Source organism: Camelus bactrianus, chromosome 12 (assembly GCF_048773025.1).
Source record: "Camelus bactrianus isolate YW-2024 breed Bactrian camel chromosome 12, ASM4877302v1, whole genome shotgun sequence".
In the NCBI taxonomy this organism is placed as follows: domain Eukaryota; kingdom Metazoa; phylum Chordata; class Mammalia; order Artiodactyla; family Camelidae; genus Camelus; species Camelus bactrianus.
In genome coordinates this window covers 38668815-38691339 of record NC_133550.1, presented here as the reverse complement: position 1 = coordinate 38691339, position 22525 = coordinate 38668815, and the positions used below count along the sequence as shown (strand labels likewise).

Here is a 22525-nt window from a genome sequence, read left to right as displayed (position 1 = left end):
CTCCACATAAAATTCACACTAACAGTTATACAGCAGATGTTATTCAAAGCAGTTTGCGTTTGATTTTTCTTGACAACTCTCTCAAAGAAATTGGATTTGCAGATTCTCTCAATGCGAAAGAGAAAGCTTTGTCTCCCATGTGCAAATGAAGATTTAGATAGATTCTCTCAGAATCTTTCCAATTCTTCCCACCTCTTTCCAACCCAGTTGGACAAATACTAGGAGAAAGGGCTGTGAACTGTGTCCTTGGACAACGTGGAGAGACCAGAGCTAGCAATTTTTTGTTTACCCAAAAGCCAGGAGCCACTAGGTCCTTGGCCTGCTCCGTGATCTGCCTCTTTTGATTAGGTCAGAAGCAGACCTTGATGATGAGGAAATTACTTTGGGCTTGACCTTTTAGGCCCTGCTGGCGTCAAGCTAGCTATTCCGTGTGAGCTTTTCTGTTGACATTTTTTACCTTTTGCAAACTGAAAAAAATAACTGGAGGTCAAAAGGAAGGAAGAGTAGGGGAAAGAAATCAGTCAACATGAGTCCCGTGATGTGAAAAAGTACTTTGTAAACTAAGAAGTGCTACAGGGATGCTGGTTATTTCTGAGGAAGAATATGTTATTCTCACCCCTCTGTAATTATTTAACAATGACCATGGAAGAGAGAAATTCACTCTTATCTTTCTTGCTTCTGCAAACTTCTTGTTTGCAGGGGTTTTTCAGGCAATGTTGTCTATATTGGCAATGTTGGACTATATTTGGATACACTCAATTCACCCACAAATATAAATCCCCATGAGGAAAGGTACAATTTCTTTTCTGATCAAGAGCTTATAAACTTTAAGAACATGGTACATTCTGTGAAGTCAGGAGGGAACTTAGTACTATTGGTTGAAATCTAATCTTTAACCTAATTGCCCAGCAAAACAAATAGCAGGATTAAAATAAACTAATAGTAATAATAATAATAATAATTAATAGTAATAATAATGATAATAATAATTGTTATTATTACTTATTTAGAGCCAGACAGTGGGCTAAGTGATTTCCATTTCGTCTTATTTAAAGCTCATAAAATAGAAACAGTTAATCCCTACAATATGGATGAGAAAACTGAGGCGTTGGAAAATTAGGTAAATTTCCCACAGTCAAATAGCCCATAAGTAACAAAAGTGGGATTAAGGCAACTTTATTGAACAATGTCTTTTTTTCCTACAATTTCACCCCATCCTTTGTACCTTTAAGTGCATAAATCTACAAATATGCCTATAATTGCAAAATGTAACAGATTCAACCCTTTAGGAGAAATTTTGTAATATAAGGTTTTGCTATTCCTCTATAGATTACTGACTTTATGTTTCTACTTTCCACTGTTTCTACTTCTTTTATTTCTCCCTATATATTATACTTTTCTTTTTAAACTGTGGATAGACACAGGCACACACATCTGTTTGTGACTGCATGTCTGAGCTGTGAGTTATCTATGGATTTGTTTGTTTTTCTTTAGGATCTCTTTTACTCACACTATTGGATTATTTCCCAATTTTTTTCTTTCCTCTCTCTTTTCTACCTGACTGATCTCTCTTTTTTATGGCCGTAATATGTAGCTAAAGTATATTCTTGTTTATTGTGTTCATCAAAGGGAGTTTTGGCTTTCTGTTCTTCATTTCTAAATGGCTTTAAAATGACCCAAAATTGACATATTTTGCGGTTTTGCTGGCCTTGGCCTGCTCATATGGTTTGTTATTATTGTCCATAAAGTGTCTTCCTTTTGACTGTAAAGTCTTTGCTAGGCAGGAAGAATGCCTTCCTATCTTTGTATGTCCCACAAGGCCTAACACGGAGCTTCTAATAAAAAGTGTATAAACAAATAAAATATTTGAGAAACCCAAAACCAAACTGGGTGCCAGCCATTGTATTCTCAGTAACTGACAGGTGGGAAGAATTGTGGGTAAGAATTACAGACCATCTTCCTTAAATAAGTTTGATTCAGTCTCCAACCTTGGTGGCTAATTGAGGGTCTTTCCCACCAGATACAGTTGGAGTGGGGGATACTGAGCTGAAACCAATTTTACCTTAACGAGTTTGGATCCAAGAGCCCTTCACCTTATCCTTCAGGAAGGCATAAGGGAAGATCCCCGAAGGCGGCAACCGATTCTCTAGTCTTGGCTCTATCCTCCCCTACTCTGGTCCCCCTTCATCTCGGGGACCATCTGGTAGTGCATCCGGGAGCGGAGCTGGCCAACTGAAAAGTGCGAGGCACCCGCCACAGTGCTCGCAGGCCGCGCGGACCCAGGGATAACACCCCCACCTCATCCCTCTCCTCCCGCTTCCCTAGGTTCCCGCTGGGGGCGGTCCCTGCGCCTGTTGGACAGGTTTCTCCCCACTGTGTCCCCTCCTGGGGCTCTGTCCCAGGTTCTGACACCTGCCTCTACCAGGTTTCCCTTGACTGTCACCTCCCGGTGCCCTCGGTGACTCTCTTCCACCTGGTCACGTGATTGTCACAGCCCACCTTTCTCCCCGCCTGCAGTTTCCTTATTTTTAAAGTAGGGACAGTAATCTCTACTACATTTACCCAGAACGTGACAAAGCGACCAGGAAAGAGGAAATTCCATTATAACATTTATTACTAATCATCATTCTCTTTGATACTTTTATTGCAGCTGCGCGAATCCCTTGAGGTCAGGAAGCTCAGCCCCCGCCCTCGCTCCGCCCTCCCAGGCCAGGGCGGTGCAGCCTGCGGACCTGCCCCCTCCTCCGCAGGCCTGCCCTCTGTCCCAGCTCTGCAGCCTGGACGAGACCCGCGGCGCTCTGCGACATGGCGAGCGGCCACCGCCTCCTGCTGGAGAATGCTCGGCAAGTGGTGCTTGTGTGCGCCCGTGGCGAGCGCTTCCTGGCCCGGGACGCGCTGCGCAGCCTGGCGGTGTTGGAGGGCGCCAGCCTAGTAGTGGGCACGTAAGTGGCCTCGTGCTCTGGGGCTGCGGGCGCTCTGGGTCGTCCTGTTGGGGGGAGGGGGGGGCGGTTACCTGTCAGCCAAGACCTGGCTTGGCGCTTTTTCTCTAACGTTTGAGCTGTTGCAGGGGAAAGAGGTAACGGCTTTCCACACCCAAGGAGACATTGATTGGCACGCCTGCCTTTTAGGTGCCTGTTGCTAACGTGTTTGAGCACTCAGGGTTGTCATTCAGTTGAAAAAAACGTCCTCGAGCTGCACATCCCACCGGGACACATCAGGATCCTGCCTCTACTTATAAAAGATAATTGTCCAGCAATCATAAGGGGTCAGGGTACTCTCCAGTGCTTCTTGAAGTGCAGACCGGGGTAACCTGCCTCAGATGGCTTAAGATTTTTTGAAAAGACAGACATCTGTTTCCCGCCCACCCCTCAACATGACCCCCTATCCCCAGATCTTTTTTCTTCAAATTTTATTGAGCTATAATTGGCATACAGCACTGTGTAAGTTTAAGGTATACAGCATGATTTGTACATGAAATGATTACTACAATAAGTATAGTGATCATCCATCATCTCATATAGATACAAAGTCAAAGAAATAGAAAAAAGCTTTTTCCACGTGATGAGAACTCTTAGGACTTAGTCTCTAAACAATTTTCATATATAACATACAGCAGTGTTAATTATATTTATCATGCTCTACATTAGCGCCTTAGTACTTATTTATCTTATAACTGGAAGTTTGTACCTTTTGACCACCTTCATCCAATCCTCATCATCCCCTGCTTCCTATCCCCAGGACTTTTGAATCAGCATCTCTGTGGGTGGAGTTCTGAGATCTGAATTTTTACAAAGCACCTCTCCCACCCTCTCCATCTGTTTGCCAAATATTCAGATAGTAAATTAAGATTCAGCCACTAGGAAGAGAGGACATTTTTTGTTATTTTCACGTAACCTTCTGAGAATAAAAGAACAGCCAAAGAGTGGGAATGGGGGTTGGGTGCCCATCTGATTTGGAGAGCCCTGTCACCCCAGGATTACACAAGTCTCACCCCTTATCTGAGACTGCTTAAGGTTGTGTAAGAGCCCAGCTTCAAGGGACTGTGAGTGTATTTGTTTTTAATTAGCAAAGAAAGAAAAGATTCCCAGTGTTACTGTCAAACATTTGTTAAAATCAGTTAACAGAATTGCAGGGAGGTAGGAATCTAGGGCTGGTTAATGGCTGTACTCCATGGAGTTCTGAGGATCCAGACCCTACTATCCTGCTCTGTTGAGCACCACCGTCTTCCTCACTGGCACTCCATCATCCAAGGTGGCTGCTCCATCTCTCATTGTGGTGTCTATATTCCAGCCAGTAGGAAGTAGGAAAAGAAAGCAATTGTACTGGCTAGAACTCAGTCACATGGCCACGCCTGGCTGATGGGAGACTCAGAAATGTAGTCTTTATTCTGAGTGGTCATGACTCAAGCTAAAATTTAGGAATTCAGCACTGTGGGAAAAGGGACCATTGATCTTGGGGAGCAACTGACAATCTCTGCTACACGTGATTTGTCTTCTTGCTTTGCATGTAGCTAGAGTCACTTTTCCAAAGACACAGACTCAAGAAGGAAATACAATAAATATTGACTGACACCAAAAGGCATTGATAACGTATTTTAAAATCATTGGTCAAATTTCTCACAATATTTCCCCCTGATTTAGTGATAATTTCTTGATTTTTCTTCAGAGACGGGCTCATAAAAGCCATTGGTCCTGCTGATGCTATCCGAAAACAGTTTTCGGGAGAAACGTTTGAAGAAAGAATTGACTGTTCTGGGAAATGCATCTTGCCAGGTATTAACCTCTTTTTCAGTAAAGCCCTGAAAGGTGTTTTAGTAAGGTAAAGAGGAAGAGTAGTAGCTTGTTTTAAATAGGGTCTCCCAATAATATTAAAATATAATAATTTTTGAATTATTTATTGAATCTCTACTATTAAATGTTTAGCTGCTTTACAAATACATTTTCATGTTGAATCCTTATAATTGCCCTGGAAGGTATCATTATCTGCACATTACAGATCAGAACACTGATGTTTAGGGGTGGAATATCTTACCGAAGACTGCTAAACAGGTAAAGGGCAAGCTGAAAAGCAGACCCATTTATTCACCCCATCTCTCCCCACGCACATGCTGAAGAGAAACCAGTTGTGTTGAGTTTAAGTTCAAAAGCCATTGGAAGAACTTTGTTAATCCATTGCACAAGGGAGGCAAACAGGGCAACCTGCTGTCTCTAATTCCAGAATATACTCTAAATGTGTAGAGAGTGTGAAACAAAGGACTCATCTCTAGGCAGAAAAAACAAAAACAAGAAACTTGAAAGATTTCACTGAAGTTCATTTGTATCTTCAGAGATTGACAACAGAATCAGTTTATTAACCATTATGTCCTACATTATCTGTGTTTTACGGCTTCATGTGATCATCTGAAACCAGTTTCACAAATTTTGAGTTCTGTGCAAACACAGAGGCCAGGATTTATACTTTTAAATTGTGTGCTGTGTACAGCTGACAGAGTGTCTTACCTTCTGGCTCTTGGGTGTCAGGAGAGAGGGGCAGGGTGAAACCTCATGAGAAAAAACAGAATATAGTAGAGAAAGCAGTCCGAATGGAGACTTTTGATTTTATCCCAATCAGAACCGCTAGTAAGCCATTTAATCCATAAAGTATTTTGAATGTTCTGGAAGGATATACTTTACTGAATTGTACTTGGATAAACAAAAGTTCTGAGTGATTGCATTATGGCTTCTCTTTAATTAAAATATATTTCTTTCTTACAGAAAGACTCATCTTTCTGGTTTCATATTTCTCGAAGTTCAGGATAGGGATTATATTATTCTTTTTCACACTCATATTATTCCTTGATGATAGTCCTCAATTTTGCTCAACTTACAGATTTGACACCCTGTTTTAAAAGCTTGCTTGGTGAGCATGGATTTATTGGGCAAAAGGAGCTGTATTTCTTTAGGGGATATTTTCATCATGTTGAGTCACCATCCTCCGTTACAGCCTTCTACACCAGCCAGGCAGCAAAGCTCCCTCCTCCACCCTCCTCCAAGATCGCTGACCACCGTCATGCTTTCCCAAGAGCCGTATGGTATAGTCTGCCTGCTATCTAAGTGCTTTCTATTTCTTAGCTTTTAAAATGATTTAATTTATGATTACAGGTTTAGTGGATGCACACACACACCCAGTATGGGCTGGTGAAAGAGTTCATGAGTTTGCAATGAAGGTAACTGCAATAAATGATGGCAAATCAAAATAAAGTACAAATACAGACAAGGTTTTTTCTAAAGAGCTTGTAAGCTTTTGGCTTTACAACATATGTCTAGATGTCTTTTTAATGGATATTTTTACTGGCGTGGACTATGAAAAATAAATTACAACGAAATTAACTAATTTATAACTTGGTACGAAATCTTTATACTGTACACAAGGCTAGCAGTCATTTTAAGTATAATAGTTATCAAAATGTTTTAGCTGCAGAATCCTTTTAAAATCGAGTTGACCTGCTTTGCTCACTAATTTCTCCCCTCTTTCCTTTCCCCCTGGACATCCCCTGGTAGCCTTTGAAGGGGCTCCAGGAAACAGTTTGAAAATCACCATTCATTGAGGTCAAACATGAAAAAATACATTACTAATCCCTAAAATAAAATAAGTTTTATATTCCCATTTTTTTTTCCAGAAAAGTGAAACATTAAGAAACATAAATTGCAGTCTTTGTCAGCCATGAGTTAGCCATAGTCAACCCTCAAATCTCTGGTTGGAGCCATTTTCACATTGTTTGTTTGTTTTTAGTAGACTTTGTTTTTTAGAGCAGTTTTAGGCTCACAGTAAAATTGAATGGAAGGTACAAGATTTCCTATATATTGCTGCCCTCTCCCCAAACCCCATGTCTCCCCAACCCCCAAACACAGCCTCCTCCATTTTCAACATCCCTGACCAGAGGAGTACATTTGTTACCATGGATGAACCTGCATTGACACATCATTATCACCGAGTCCATAGTTTTTGTTACTGTTCATTCTTGGTGTTGTGCATTCTCTGCGTTTGGACAAATGTATAATGACATGTATCCACCACTATAGTATCATACGGAGTAATTTTACTGCCCTAAAAATTCTCCGTGCTCAGCTAGTTATCCCTCCCTTCCCCAACTCCTGGCAACAACTGATCTTTTTACTGTCCCGATAGTTTTCCCAGAATGTCATATAGTTGGAATCATACAGTATGTAGCCTTTTCAGATCATATCCTTTACTTAGTAATATACAATTAAGTTTCCTCTGTATCTTTTCTTTACATTGTTTTTAAAAAAGCTGTACACCTAACAGCTAAACTGGATTATTTCAGAAAAAGAAAAAGTTTCTTTGGATATTGTTTACCTTTCTCAATGAACTAGAGCTGTCTTTAAGACTTTATTAAATCACAGAATTTCAGAGCCAAAAATCAGCCTTAGAGATTTGCTGTCCAATTCTCTCATTCTATGATGCAGATAGTGATGCAGAAAAGGCTGACCCATCAAGTTTTTTTTTTTTAACACGAAACCGTTGAAGATCATGTATTATAAAACCTTTGAAACTTTCCTTAAAAGCTCAAGTTTGCAGTCAGTTGAACATGACAGAATTAAGAACAGAAGGGAAGGGTATGACTAAGGGAGCCCCCAGGTTAGCATACTTTCCGGCACACTCCCTGCTGCCCGGAGTAACAGGAATGGTGGCATCCAGAAGAAGCCTTTTTATTTGCTTGAGTGACAAAGGTCAGGCCTGAAACTCTAGTGGCCAAATACTGAGGGGTGGAAAGACCTTGATCTCTGAGTGGAGACTTGAATACCTGCAGCGGGATTCCGTAATCAGCTAAGCTTTGCTTTCTCATAGGTGCTGAGGGGTAGGCTAAGATTAGCTGGTACACACAGGGTCTGGCTGAGTCATTAAAATACTGAAATACTTCTGTACATGTTAGTAAACTGTCACTACCCTGAGACCCCAAGTCTCCACCGCATCTCTGCCACCCCGTGCCCTTCCTGGCACCGCCTCCCAACTCCCCACTTCCCTGGCAGAGTAGGGACTTCCAGAACCATATGCCCTACCATTCTTTGTGATCCATTGGTACCCGTGCCATATCAATTGCTAATTGTTTTGAATATCATCCCTGCCTGCAGCCTCCCTGCATTTTCCAGACCTAAATGTGAGTGGTGTGTTCAGTTGGCAGGAGCCACATACATGGAAATCCACCAGGCTGGAGGAGGCATCAACTTCACAGTGGAGCACACGCGCCAGGCCTCAGAGGAGGAGCTGTTCATTTCCCTCCAGCAGCGGCTTCAGTGCATGATAAGGGCGGGGACCACGCTGGTGGAGTGCAAGAGTGGATACGGTCTCAGCCTGGACATGGAGCTTAAGATGCTGCGTGTGATTGAGCGCGCCCGGCGGGAGCTGGACATCGGCATCTCCGCCACTTACTGCGGGGCTCACTCAGTGCCAAAGTAACCTCAGTGGAAGGGACCGGGGTTTAACTCGGGGTGTTGAGGACAAGAAGGGGTCATGTGGCACCTAAGTGGAGGCTGTGTTCTCCAGTGGGTGAGGGGGCACTAGCACTTTAGCTCTTGCAGAGAGACCAGGAGAGCCTTTGAAAAGGTGTTCTGAGTCTAATGGTCAGTCATCTTACACTCATGGCTTTAAGAAGGCTGTTTCCACCAGACTCATTTGTTGGCAAGTCCCTTAATGTTGAAAGAAGAAGAAATGTTCAAAAATCCTCTTTTGGTTAACAAATATTCCCCTTAATAAGTCCTTTAAAATTACAGATAGGAATTTAAATAGTTTTCTGTGATAGTGAGCGTAAAGGCACTTTAGAAATTAAGAGTAACACCCTGTGGGAGGTAGATCAAATCTTGAAGTCAAGATGACCCAGAATGGTTTTTATTTTTATTCATCTGTTTATTTAGCAGCAGACATTTTTGTTTGATTGTTGTAAATGTTTTTTCAGTTTTCCCCTTTCTCTAAAAAGTTCCTCCTGTATGAATTTGCTGTAGAAAATTCTGTCCCCTTCTGCATCTGCATCTTATCTGTCCTGGAAATACTAGACCAGAAGACCTGCAGTTCCAGAATTAAAAGATCCAAGAGAAATCCAGGACTTGAAAATTCACAAGATGTCTCCAAAGTCTTTGTGCAGTTTTAAGCTTACAAAATGATTCAATCATTCAAATAGTTAAGCCAGTTAATAAATTAAAACATTAATGAATTAATAATTAAATAAATTAATTAAAATTTTGTCTACATTTAGTTTTGTGAACTTTGAAAATTTTTAATGTCGATATTTTGTTTACCATCTTTAATCAGAGGAACTAAAAATTAACAAAATTAACATTGAAAATTATTGTGAAAAATGTACAAAACTAAGTAAAAAAGAAACAACTACATACTATTTCCAATGATGTTTGTTTTATGTTTTTAGCATTTATACTTCTGAAATTATTAAGGCTTGAAACTGCACAAAGACTTTGGGGATTGCCTATCTGTGGTAGTCTGGGTTTTTTTTGTTGTTGTTGTTGTTGTTGTTTTTTCAGTAGGAAAGACTGTGACATGGTAGAAAAGTCTCAGGCTTTGGAGGGATTCCAGACCTGGGCTTGAATTTAGCTTAGCTACTTCCAGCTGGGTGATTTGGGGGCATCCTTTAACTCTTCTAAATGTGACTTGTTCATCTGTAAATCAGCTAAATAACACCTTTATTCTGTACGGTTGTCTCAAGAATTAGAAACAGCATGTGTAAGTACCTGCCTCCTCATTGTCCACTTCTATCTACCCGCCCAGATGGTTTTTGCTGAGTGAGAACCTTCCATATGCCAGATACAAGGCTGAAGTTTTACAGACATTTTTTCCATCTGCCAATGAGCCTCTGAGGTCTGATCTCAATCCCCAGTGATAAAGCCTGAGGCCTAGAATATGCCAGATGATGTCTACATCACATGTCCAAAGTTACATAGCCAGCAAGTGGCAGAGCTCTGTGTCTGTCTGACTTCAAAGGCCCAGCCCTTTCTCATATTTAACTGCCCAGAATCTTAGAAGGCATTTCAGGGCCTTCTACTGTCCTCTTCCCCTCTATCCCCAGATGGTAAGACAGAAAGCCTGAGGCAGGTGCTTCTAGGAATAGTGTGGAGGAAGAAAAAGTTAGGGTGATAGCTGGGGCCCAGATAAGGGGCCCACAATTGGGTTGTCAGGGAAGCATCCAGGATGTCCTCTAAGTGCCCTTGATATGAGGATTCAGTTTTTCAGCCAGGTGGCCTGGCTGGCATGGATGTGCCAGAATGGGCGAGCCAGAGTCTCCGGGTACACGGTCTATGACTACAGAAGTCTGATCAACACCTTTTCTCTGTAGGCTTGTCCCAGTTCTTGAGTCCCGAGTTAAAGCTTTGATTCTTTCTTTACCTTACCTTTCTGAGGCTCGGGGTCATTTAACCATAGTTTCTCAGGTTCCCCAGGTGTCAAAAAACCCTTTGTCTGATTCTTTTTTTTTAAACTTGCCCATGGTAATCTCATTGTCTTCCCTCAGAGGAAAAACTGCTACGGAAGCTGCTGATGACATCATCAGTAACCACCTCCCAAAGCTGAACGAACTTGGCAGGAGTGGGGAAATACACGTTGACAGTATAGATGTGTTCTGTGAGAAGGGCGTCTTTGATCTGGATTCCACCAGAAGGATTCTCCAAAATGGCAAAGATATAGGGTTACAGATCAACTTCCATGGGGATGAACTCCACCCAATGAAGGCTGCTGAGGTACAGCTGATCTTTTGCTTTTCCTTTGTCAACAGTCGTGCTATGGAAAGCTTAATTCATTTGTTCAGACGAAGCCTTCTGAAAAGATAGAGAATGGAAAATTTGAACAATGTGCGGTTTGGCCCAATTGAGCCTTGGACTCCCTGACTTTTCTGCTGATCATTTACTTTTACTATCACCTCCTGGTGATAAGTAGAAAAGGAAGAACCTTTGTGATCTCATGTACTAAATTCACAACCTATTTTGATTAGCACACAAAGCTACCCTAGCACAGTCTATTAATTTCACATGCTGGTTCTAGGGTCTTTCTGATGCAGCATCCAGATGAATTTTAGTGGAGCACACCATTAATAGCCACAGGATGATTTTCAGATCTACATGTCTTTCCCAGATTCATATATTCATGCTGTCTAGAAACACTTGAGTGCCTACCATGTCCCAGGCACTGTTCTAGGCACTGAGAATTCAGCAGTGAGTAAGACACACGAAATTCCTACGGTTGGGAGTCTGGCTGTCTTTCCTCTAAGCCCTGCAGCTAAATAAACAACTTCCCTGGGGGCATACATACAGATGGAGATACTCCACATGTGACTCGACAACCACATGTCCATTGTGATCTAATATCATGTCCAGATCTTGTCCTGGGCTTCCTGCCCCAGTGAACAACAACATTATCTATCTATTGCCTACGTCCAAACCCTGGACATGGTTTTGACTCCTCCCACCCCCTCACCTACTACATTCCAACCAACCAGCAAATCCTCCCAGTTCTCCTCCTCAACATCTCTAGGTCCACTTCTCTTCACTACACTGCCTCATGGCGACTACCGTTGGCTATGACCTGGGTTCCTGCCACACCTCTTCTCCTCGCCCCCAAGCTTGCCTCCACTGTCATCTGCTCCTCTATTCCAGTCCCACAGTACATCTCATCCTTCCTCATCATTGCTTAAAACCACTTGAAGGCTTACAGTTGCTCTTAGGATGGGTTCTAAACGCTGTACACGTAGGCTTACCAGGATCTAGTCCTTGCTTGCCTCTCAGCCTTCCTCTCTCTCTTCCCTCCTCCACCCTCTTTACTGTGAACCATTCACAGTAAACTACTTTTGGTGACCTAATACCCCATACAGGTCTGTACCTGCTGCTTCTCTCATTTGAATTCTTCCCTTTGCGTGGCTAACTCTGACCCTCCTCCATGTTTCTTCTTAGCAACCACTTCTCTGGAATCCTCCCCAAATGTCTCCAAGACTGGGTTATAGTCCCTCCTGGTCCTTATTCCACTGTATTACAATTACCTCTGTGATCCCTACTGGACTGTGAACACACTGAGGGCTGCACCCACATCTTCTTACACAGTCCTATTCTCTGCAGGTTAGCACAGTGCCTGGCACACCAATGGTCTGTGGCAAGTAAATATTTGTCAAATGTTTGTTCAATGAATGTGAGCTGGGTAGTCAATGATATCCTTTGGGCCATAGAGAATGATTGGTGAATTAAATCAATAGAGGTCAATACTGAAGATGAGCAAATCAAATTTGGAAAAGTGAGGATCACTCTAAGATCAAAAAGAAACCCCCACTGGTGAGCATCGTCTGTCCTGTCCTACGGAGTCCCCAGAACCCAGTCATGATGCCCTTCCACCTGAGCCAGCTGCCCACAGGGGCCCCCCTCTTTCCTAGCCTGGTGGGGGCATTGCAGCCTCTCTGGGTCACTGGGTAATGTCAAAAATCAGACTTCTTTCCTTTCCTCGGAATGCACAACAGATCACCTATCAGCCTTGGGTACTTTGTGTGTGTGTGAAAATTTGTCAAGTTAAGAAGAAATCCAGTTTAACGTGTGTTTCCACTTCAATGCGTTATTATCATAGCCTTACATCTTCTTGGTTGTCTTCCAACAATCTAGCCCAAACTTTTCATCTGGAGAAAAATCAAGTTCAAGTGATAATCTCAAATTAGATGAACGGTTCCACATGTCTTTTTTTCTCATTAATAATTTTCATTTGACTGCATGTCACATTTCTGAAGTTTGTTTTCTGTTTTCCCTGGGTGCAGTGTCATTGCAGGATACTTTTCTTTCTCATGTTTTTATGATGCTATACTACTAGTATTACTCAACATTTTATTTGGATTCATAAGGGTCATAAAACTTTCTTTTTTTAGCAAATATCTGAAGATCTCAGTGCGGGTTTAAGAATAGTGTTTGAAGTAGTGCACTAGCTAATTTCCAAATGAATGTCCACAAACCCTTTACCCATTTGAGGGCTGGTGCTCATGAGAGGTAGTTGGCAAGAAATCTTAATGATGGAGTGCTATTTATTTTTGTAGAAAAAACTATTTTATGACACTTCATTGATTTGTTGGTGCTGTTGGTGAAACCTCTCTCTCTCTCTCTCTGCCCATTCTGCTTAGCTTGGGGCAGAACTGGGAGCCCAGGCAATCAGTCACCTGGAAGAAGTGAGTGATGAAGGCATCGCTGCCATGGCAACAGCCAGATGCTCTGCTGTCCTTCTGCCCACCACGGCCTACATGCTGAGGTAAGGTTGTTCACCACCCCCCACAAGAGCAGCAGTTACAAGCTGTGAAAACAGACTTCCAAGATGTCTCAATATTACTTCATCACCCTTACAAATCCCTTAAAAATGCAGGTCAGGAAAACTTAGCTCATATAAGATGCCAATTCTGCTATGATGTTCATAATGGATTACCCTGAGGAAGGAGATCAGACCCAAATTGCCTTTGAGTGGTGGGATTACTAGGGAGAGTGGAGCTTTCTTTGTTTTTCTTCCTCATTCTTTGGAATTTTCCAATTAAGAAGTCAATATGTATTACTTTTATAGTTAGAAAATAATGATATAGGCTTTATACTTAAAAAATATGTATAAGATGTTAGGGACATTTCACAGTATTCTGAATCCGAATATGCTCTTTCCTAAGAGAATGCAAGTGGGTGCCAAAATCCTCCTAAGTCCCGGGAGTGGGAAGAAAGAGGAGATGTCCAAGTGTATTTTGTGGCATTGCCCCAGGGATTTGGCTGTGTGCTTTCCATGGATTGAACCCATATAGTCCATCTTCTGTAGCTGCTGTCAAATATGAGACCTGGGGTCTCCTGACCCTTTAATTGTACCACTTCCATGACAGCCACCGAGTTTGTGGTTAGAAGGACCAGCATTCAAGAGGCTGTTTATTTCCTCTTAGGACTAGGTTCTTTCCTGTGTGGTTGGGATACATGTTTCTTTTTTGGTGGGGTGGTAGGGGGAGGTGGCCTTAGGATCATGGTTCTCAACCTAGGGGTGATTTTGCTTCTCAGGGGATACTTGACAGTATCTGGAGACATTTTTGGTTGTCACAGCTAGGGCGTGCCACTGGCATCTTGTGGGTAGAGGCCAGGGATGCTGCTAAACGTCCCACAGTGCACGGAACAATGCCCTACAACAAAGACTTGTCCAGTCCAGGATATGAACTGTGTCGAGGCTGAGGAATGCTGCCTTAGGGATTGAAAAGCCAGGTTCAAGTAACTTTTACAGAAAGGAATAAAGCAGCTGCTCTTCTTGCAGATCTGAGTAGTCATCGAAGTCATCAATCAATACTTAATCTGGTTCATTCTCCACCACCCAAAGAATAAGGTTTTACAGGAAAAAAAAAAAAGGATTCCTTTAACTCACCTTGAATCTCTTAAGACAGAGCAAAAATCTGAGACGTGCAGTGTTGGAGGGCAGTTCAGCATTAAAAGTCTGAGCTCTGTCCCTATGCCACCACAAGATGGGTTGAGCATTCTGTTTGGATGACAGGGGGAATGAAAGAGAAGGCCACGCTCTTCCCTCTAGCTTTTCTGTTCCTGTATTTTTCTGATCTCTCCACTAGGAGGAACCTGTGGGGTGAGGGGAACCTACTGGGCCCTGAACTCTCTTGACTCATTTCCAGAATGACCACTGCTTTATGCAACTCGAGGGCTTTCTTTAATCATTATTTTATGCATCTCGGTGTGCAATTTTAAAGGTATTCAGGACACATTCACCTTAGTGTATCTGGAGCTCCCTTTATACTTTTACTGCCTCATATATGTATTTTTTTCCTCCTGAAGTCATTTTGGAAAGGGAGCGGGGGCATCAGAATGACCTGCAGGGAAATTTTCAGCTCTGCTCTTTCCTCACGGTCTCTCTGCTTCACCCACCTTCTCTCACGCATTGTCCTAGCAGAGAAACAGTATTATAAGTGGTCCTGGAAACTGCCTGTCAGAGCCCAGGAATGCTTCAAGGACAAGAATCCCCTCTGCACCCCCAATAATTGATTAATTCTCTCTTCAACCTGTGTGCCGAGGGCCCACTGCTGGTCAGGCACTGTTCTAGGCACTGAGGATTCACCCACAAATAAAAGAGAGTGTGGTCCTCAAGGAGCTTACAGTCTAACAGGGAAAGGCAGACAATGCACAGACCAACAAATGAACATATAAAATGTTGGGAGATGCTCGGCACCATGAAAAAAAAATCCAAGTGAGGCAAAAGGAGAGGGTGTTTGCAGGGAGGGTGCTGTGTTTTCACAGAGGTCAGAGAAGCCTTTCCAAGGAGGGGACATTTGAGCAGAGACTTAGAGGAAGTGAGGGAGCAAGGCACACCAGGGGAAGGAGCAGGGGGACCTAGAAGAGTGTTCTGGACGAATGTATGGTATGTGCGGTGGTAGTGATGCACTGCATGTGTTTGACCAACAACAAGAGTGAGGCCAAAGAGGCATGAGCCAGGCAGGGAGAGGCAGGAGACGAGGCCAGAAGGAGCAGCAGGTCTTGGAGGACTGAGTTCATGGTGCAGACAGGAAGCCCATGGCAAGCCACTGCGTGTTTGGAAAATAACAGTAACATGATCTAACTTACTTTTCTAAAAGATCCCTCTGGTTGTGAGGTAGAGAATATATTTTAGAGAGGTTGAGGATTGAAGTAGAAAACCAGTTAGGATGGTCTTACAAATATCCTTGTAAGAAATGATGGTGACTTGGATCCAAGGTGGTAGCAGGGAGGTATAAATTGAGTTGAATTCAGGATATAGTTTTAAGATGGAGCCAACAAGACTTTCTGATGGGTTGTATGTGGACTGTGAGAGATTACATGACTCTAATGTATTAGTGCCTGGCACACAGTTTTCACTAATTAGATGGTTTTAGAATGACTGTCTGAATTAATGACCAGGCAAGTTTTATTGAGCCCCATATGTAAGATACCATACTTTTTTTCTATAGAGGCTGCAAAGAAATCCATGTATTTTGAGAAGAAAATAAAACAGGAGCGCAGTAAAAATATACTAGTAAAAATTGAAGAATTCCTTTAACAGAACTTAATTAATCAGCTATTAATACCAGGTACAGTGCTGGTACTAGAGATCCAGCGGTGAGTAGGACACACACAGTCCTTCATGGAACTTGCAGTCTAAGCATTTGAAACATGATAGATGAATAGATAGTAAGACTTACAGACATTCTGCAGAGTACTGTCACTTCCCGCTGAGTGACCTGAGAAAGTGAGCGTGGGTGGGTGAGATATGAGCTGGGCGTGGGAGTGTGCATGCACTTCAGGGCGAGGTGGGTACTCTAGAGAAGGCGAACAGCAGACTCAGAAATGCACAAATAGAAAACCCCAGTGGCTGGAGTATAGTATTGGGTAGGCAGGGACGAGAAAGGAGGCCCTGAAAGAAAGTTGGGCTCAGTTTGTAGCAGGCTGCAGATTCCAGACTTAGGTGAACTTCATATAAAACATGATTAGAACTAACTCTTTTTTTGGCAGGAAAGTAATTAGGTAACTAAGTGTTTATTTATTTTTTAAATGGAGGTGCAGGGTGGGGATTGAACCCAGGACCTCATGCATGCTAGACATGCACTCCACCACTGAGCTGTACCTCCCCCCCACCCCGAATCTAACTCTTTTGCGCACAGCTGTAATTCTTTGCCATATTCAGTACACCCCTAGAATTTAACATTATCATTCACTCATTCAAGTAAAAATATTAATTAGCCAGAAACAGGGCTGGTCCTGGGACAAATAATAAGAAAGAGAAATAATCCTCTCAGGGATCCGTAGCCTCTGCGGGACTTCCCCAGCAGCAGAGGCAGGTGCTTTACCACTGGCTGAGCAAGGGCACCAACCGATCAAATTGAACATAAGGCCAGAAATAGAGTAGGAGGGGCCACGGTTACCCTCAGTAGCCTTTTTTCAAACCACGCCTGGGCAGTACAGGTTTGTAGAGGCTAAGTGCTAGTCCACTATCGCTGTCGTGAAACAATAACTATTGTTTCTAAAATGCAGGGGTGTGGGGTGCTAGGGGAGCCAGAGGAGGTGAGGGCCAACAGGGATGACCGAGACGGCTTCCCGGAGGAAGTCTCTCCTTGATCAAAGTTTACTCAGGTTCCTCTGAGCCCTTCTCTCCACTACGCCTCAGTCTTGCCTATGAAACCTGCAGAATCAGCAGAAATGATTTCTTTCACCTACCTCCTCCAACGTTAGGAGATTTTTTTTTTTTAGCATAGTTTCTAGCAGCTCAAGGCTACATCCCTAGAATGAACCCAGACTCCCTTAAAGCGCCTGTCTCAGAAAGCCCAACCTGCCAGGAAAATTAAGTTTGTTCCGTTAAACCTAGTGATAGGCAGATAGGCCCCTGAGCTTCCTCTTAGAGCTGTTATTTTTAAAAGCTTACAAATTATAAATCCTTTCTCTCCTTTGAGATGTAAATCTTCTACCACCTAGGATCTTCCCAAGGACCTGAGAGCCATCTCTTTGAAAAACAAACATTCTAGGAGATAACTCTCTAAGGAGTTCCCAGCCTGGTGGACACATTGCCTAACTTAAACCACTGCCTCTTGTCATAAAGATAGAGAAGTTTGTTTCTTCTCCACAGAAGCACCAATTAACCCAGATCATGTTGAAGAGTGCCCTCCAGGTTTTTGGAAAATTCCACTTCTGTGATTTCCGTGCCCCACTTCAAGACTCCTTCATTATCCCTTTAGAACTTCCAGTTACCGCTGCATAAAGCAAAATTGAGTTCAGTTCACACTGGATTCTTGTCCCTTTTGTAATAATTATTAATGAATAAAATCTGTCCTCACCACTTTAACTATTGTCTAGCTCTTTTTATCTTTGACATAGCGTTTGAGTCATGTCTCAAAGAATAAATGATACTTGGCCAATGACGTCAGGGAGAAGCCCAATCTAGGAAGAAGCACGAACAGTTTACATATTAGACTCTTGGGCCTTCAAGATTTTAAAGGACCTACAAAAATGTTTGAGACCCTGCCCCCACCCCAAGAAAAAAGGAGAGGGAGAGATATGAATAAAAAATGTTTACATGAAAGTTAATTTAAAAAGTATTATTTAAACCTCATTGCTTGTTTATATTTGGGAGTCAAAGAAAAGTTTATTACATTTGAAAACAATTTTTTTCCTGCCTTCGCAAGATCTCTGAATATATATATAAAGATGGGCATGATAATCCCAAAGTAAAGAAGTTAGAGCCAAGTGATTTCGAAAGCAGAATGATAAAAGTCAGGATTCCTGGGGTTCTGCCTGACTTCACCACTAACCCCTTAGCCCTGGAGTTTCTGCTTCTGTTTCTTCTTCCTGGACACAAAGGGGTTGGATATCTTAAAATCTTAAGTCTGCGTCCATTCTGAATGTCTCTTCTACAAAAGTTCCACTTCTAGAGACTGACGTCGTTTTTTTCCCTCTCCTTAGACTGAAGCAACCTCGAGCCAGGAAGATGCTAGATGAAGGGGTAATAGTTGCTTTGGGCAGCGATTTCAACCCTAATGCATATTGCTTTTCAATGGTAATTATTTTTAATGTGCCTTTCTGAGCTATCAAACTTCTACCAAGCATATAACTAATTTAAAAATACTTGACTACCTGTTAAAACATATCAAAGATCTAAAAATATTTTCCTGTGAAACAAGGAAAAGTATGCAGGCAGCAGTGTAATTGGCTATTTCTACCTCAGGTGAATGCCTCCAGGCATAGGGAGAGGAGAGAAGGTTCTGTTAGGCTTTGATGCAGCCTTGGGCGCTGCGGTTTTACAACAGCCTATGTCCCCTCTCAGAATTGCAGAAGCTCAAAGAAGTGTTAGGAAGTTTTAATAAGAGTGGAGGTGAGCTTCACCTCACACAGTAAGTGGCTTTGAAAAGTTGTAAGCATTACACAGGGAACTATATTCAATTTCTTGTATTCAATTTCTTATAATAACATAATGGAAAAGATTCTGAAAAGAAAAATATATATGTATGTGTATGTATACCAGTTGCTTTGCTGTACACCTGAAACATTGTAAATCAACTACACTTCAATAAAAAATAAAAATTAAAAAAAATTTTTTAAAGGATAAAAGAAGTTATAAACATGAACTAGACACAGTGGGTAGGTAATCCCTATAACAAAGGAATCTTTTCCAAAGCATAAGAGCCTCTATGTGTAAATTTAAATTTTCTCATGCTAATTTTAGCCAGCTCCACTTACACCTTTAACAGTCATTGTTTGTTGTGCCGTGTCGAGAAGTGTCCTAGGTAACAGCTGCCATTTTTTACTTTTCTCCAACTTTCTTCTCTTCCCACCTCAGCCAGTGGTCATGCATCTGGCCTGTGTAAACATGAGGATGTCCATGCCTGAGGCCTTGGCTGCTGCCACCATCAATGCCGCTTACGCCCTGGGAAAATCTCACACCCATGGATCTTTAGAAGTTGGCAAACAGGGAGATCTCATTATCATCAGTTCATCCAGGTGAGTGTCCATCAGCTGAGCCAGTTTATTGTCTGCCCTCTGGAATGTGGAGGGTTGGTTTAAATCCCTTTTCCACTGATTATTAGTGTCAAGCTCAGTGTAAGCTCGGAAGCTACCCAGTGTTCTCAGTGTCACCCCTTTTTAACCAAAAATTCTCCCTACAGGGGCTAAACTGAAGGGTAGACCCACTTTTCTGGTCTTTTCATCTATCTTCTATCTTTCCTAGACCTCCAGGTTTCTGCTCTGTTTACCTGGACTTTGGAATTGTTGTGCCCTCTGGCACGTGTCTTTGTTTTTCTTCTTGGGTTCTGGACTTTTCTGCTTGTGCTAGACCACGCAGGTCCCAACTCTGGCTTGTCACCCTGGTTTTGACTTATTACCTTTCTGACTCATTCCTACTGGATTCCAATAGCCTTGCTTCAGTTTTCCTGCACTTGGTTTTGTGTTACCCACAGTCTGCTTGCTGCCTCCGGGTCTCTAGTGTAACAATTTGAGTTTCATTGTTCTAAATCTTAAAGTTGTGAATCCTATGGTGCCTGGACCCTGGCATGCCTACCCCAACCTTTAGAGCTCATATAGAAGAAGAGAACTGCTCTATAATTCTGCTCTCCATGATCGTAAGCCACTGGCTCTATTGAAGATAATGCTGACGTTACCATTCGTGCATCACTTAACTGATCAAATATTATAAGATCAAAGACTTAACTAATATCATTAAACAATATTGGATTTATCATAGATGAACTATCATAGTAATCTACTGTTTTTTAAAAAGCCCAAATATCAACCACTAGGTATAAAGAAATTTTTAGAGAATGTATTTTGGAATTAGCATTTACTGACAAAATGATGATTTTGATTTGTATGCATTAAAGTAATATTTGATTTCTTTCTAGATGGGAGCATTTGATTTACCAGTTTGGAGGCCATCACGAATTAATTGAATATGTTATAGCTAAAGGAAAAGTCATCTACAAAAAATGATAGATCTAGGAAAAGGACAGATTCTTTGACTGTATAAAATAAGTCAATATAGTTACATTAAAAGTTAAAATACCTTAGTAGTTTAAGAATGAAGTAACTGGAATATACTTCAGTATTTTGTTAATATCCTTGAAAGAACCCAAGAGATTAATTTATTTTAATTTAACATGTGCACCTACATATGTAAACAAACCAATTGTGATGATAATCTCAAAATATTCAATTATTTCACAAAGATTTGTTATAAATATTCTGAGGATTACTATGACGGAGTATCACAGAAATGCCTTTGTGAGAAAAGCAGATTGGCAATGAGGTAGACATGGCCTAAAATTCCCACTTTGTTTCTGTTTCAAATTTTAGTTCTTATACTATATTTAGTGAAGATTGGGGGATGGTGGGTGATATGCTCCAAACTAAGCTAAAAGGCAGCAGTCTATAATAAACAAATAGTTTTCCTTTTCCACACACAGTCTGCCTCTCTGGTTGCTCTTCGAGTGCCTTAGTGTACTCTGAGGCAGGGTGTCCTTCTATTTCTAATTTCTTCTCAACTCTAGCAATAGAGCTTCACACCAGAGTTCAAGACTCATTTTACACACAACTACAGGGGCCTTCCTGAAATGGATGTATTTTGACCAAATCCAATACTGTAATTTTAATTTTTTTTGAATTAAAATAAATTTTTTAACAGAGGTACTAGGGATTGAACTCAGGACTAAGCATGCGCTCTACCACTGAGCTATGATGCCCACCACCCCTCATATTGTAATTTTTTAAAATTTGTTTTTAAGTTTTGATTCTTCACATTACAAATGTATTAAAAATGTTATGTCTCTCAATAAATATTGGCTGTCACTGTTATTGTTGTTCTTGTTTACAGGCCTGGAAGCAGCTCAGTGTTGTTGTCTATTAGAGCTTTTTAGGAAATGAACAAATTATGGAAGAAAATTGATTGCATAAAGAAAAAGTGAATGGTTACATAAATAGGTGTCTCTAAAGCCATGTGAGTTGACTTGAACTCTTTTTTAATGCTTTTAATCATCCTTATAATCACAACTACATGATCAAATGTTGTTCTATTTATGAAGAGATGACTCGAGAATTAAATATTCACTATCCAAATTATCACCCATTTCAGATTAAGAGAGCCTGACTCAATGAGGCTTTACTGTATTCAGTATAAATCAAATCAAGATACCCGTTGTTGGAAGATTAAGGGTAACAGTGCACGTTGCTGTCATGAGCTAGTAGGGGTGGTCCTCTGGAGCTCTGCTCCTTGTACATGTGGCAAAGAAGCCTTGAGGGGGTGTGGGAAGCTTGTGGTTGCTGTGGTAAGGACCCCCCCCCCCATGACTGATCTCCTAGTCAATAGTGGGAGTTTGAGATGCAGAAGATAGATATAAAGGCCAAAACTAAATAGAGGCCTGTCCTGGAACCCAAGCCACCCAGAAGTAGATCCTTACACCTATGGAATAAGAAGGTGAAGCACATCCTGTGTTCCCTCTGGGAGACATTCACTTGGAACAAATAGCCTTCATGTCTGTTTTGAATGAAAGCAAAAGAGGGTACTCACTGGGAACTGCTGTGGTCTTCCCAGGCTGGTGTTCTGTAAGCCCTTGTAACTCATGGGTGCTTGCTAGAAATGCAGAACCCTGGCCCCATTCCAGACCTGCTGAATCAGGATCTGAGTTTAACAAGCCCGCGGGTGATTTTTATGCCCATTCAGGTCTGAGAATGGCTACACTGTAGACCCTAGCCATATGGACTTTCACACTGTGTCTCAAAATCTCCATTTGTTTTTGCTGCTCCAGGCCTTGCAGCACTGTTGCCTCTGCCTGGAGGGCTTTCCCTCTCTTTCCAATGTGAGAAATCAGAGCTAGTCTCTCCCCACCCCACCTGCTCCCATACCTCTATGATAGCCTTTTTGTGGCATTGTCATCGAACCGTCTTTCCCTTTAGATTGTGACTTAGTAGAGGGCAGGGGCCTGCTGACGTCCCTAGGATCTAGTATACAGTGTAGTTCCTGGTTCATAGCAGGTGATCAATAAATGAATTAATGA

The 22525-nt window shown here is 41.9% G+C and overlaps 1 protein-coding gene across 2 annotated transcripts; it reads left to right on the top strand.

The window, feature by feature from the left end:
- The first annotated feature begins 2654 nt into the window (after positions 1 to 2654).
- AMDHD1 (amidohydrolase domain containing 1) lies at positions 2655 to 21326 on the top strand. 2 transcript variants are annotated; one of them, XM_010962754.3, is made up of 9 exons: positions 2655 to 2942; positions 4666 to 4772; positions 6141 to 6205; positions 8176 to 8453; positions 10517 to 10742; positions 13148 to 13272; positions 18447 to 18540; positions 19321 to 19481; positions 20378 to 21326. In XM_010962754.3, the coding sequence occupies exons 1-9, from the start codon at positions 2806 to 2808 to the stop codon at positions 20463 to 20465; spliced, it is 1281 nt and encodes a 426-aa protein (XP_010961056.2). In that variant the 5' UTR covers positions 2655 to 2805; the 3' UTR covers positions 20466 to 21326. The 2 variants fall into 2 exon arrangements, with proteins under 2 accessions (XP_010961056.2, XP_045378460.2); XM_045522504.2 differs by lacking the exon at positions 6141 to 6205 and having other exon boundaries at positions 2802 to 2942.
- Positions 21327 to 22525: the final 1199 nt, after the last annotated feature.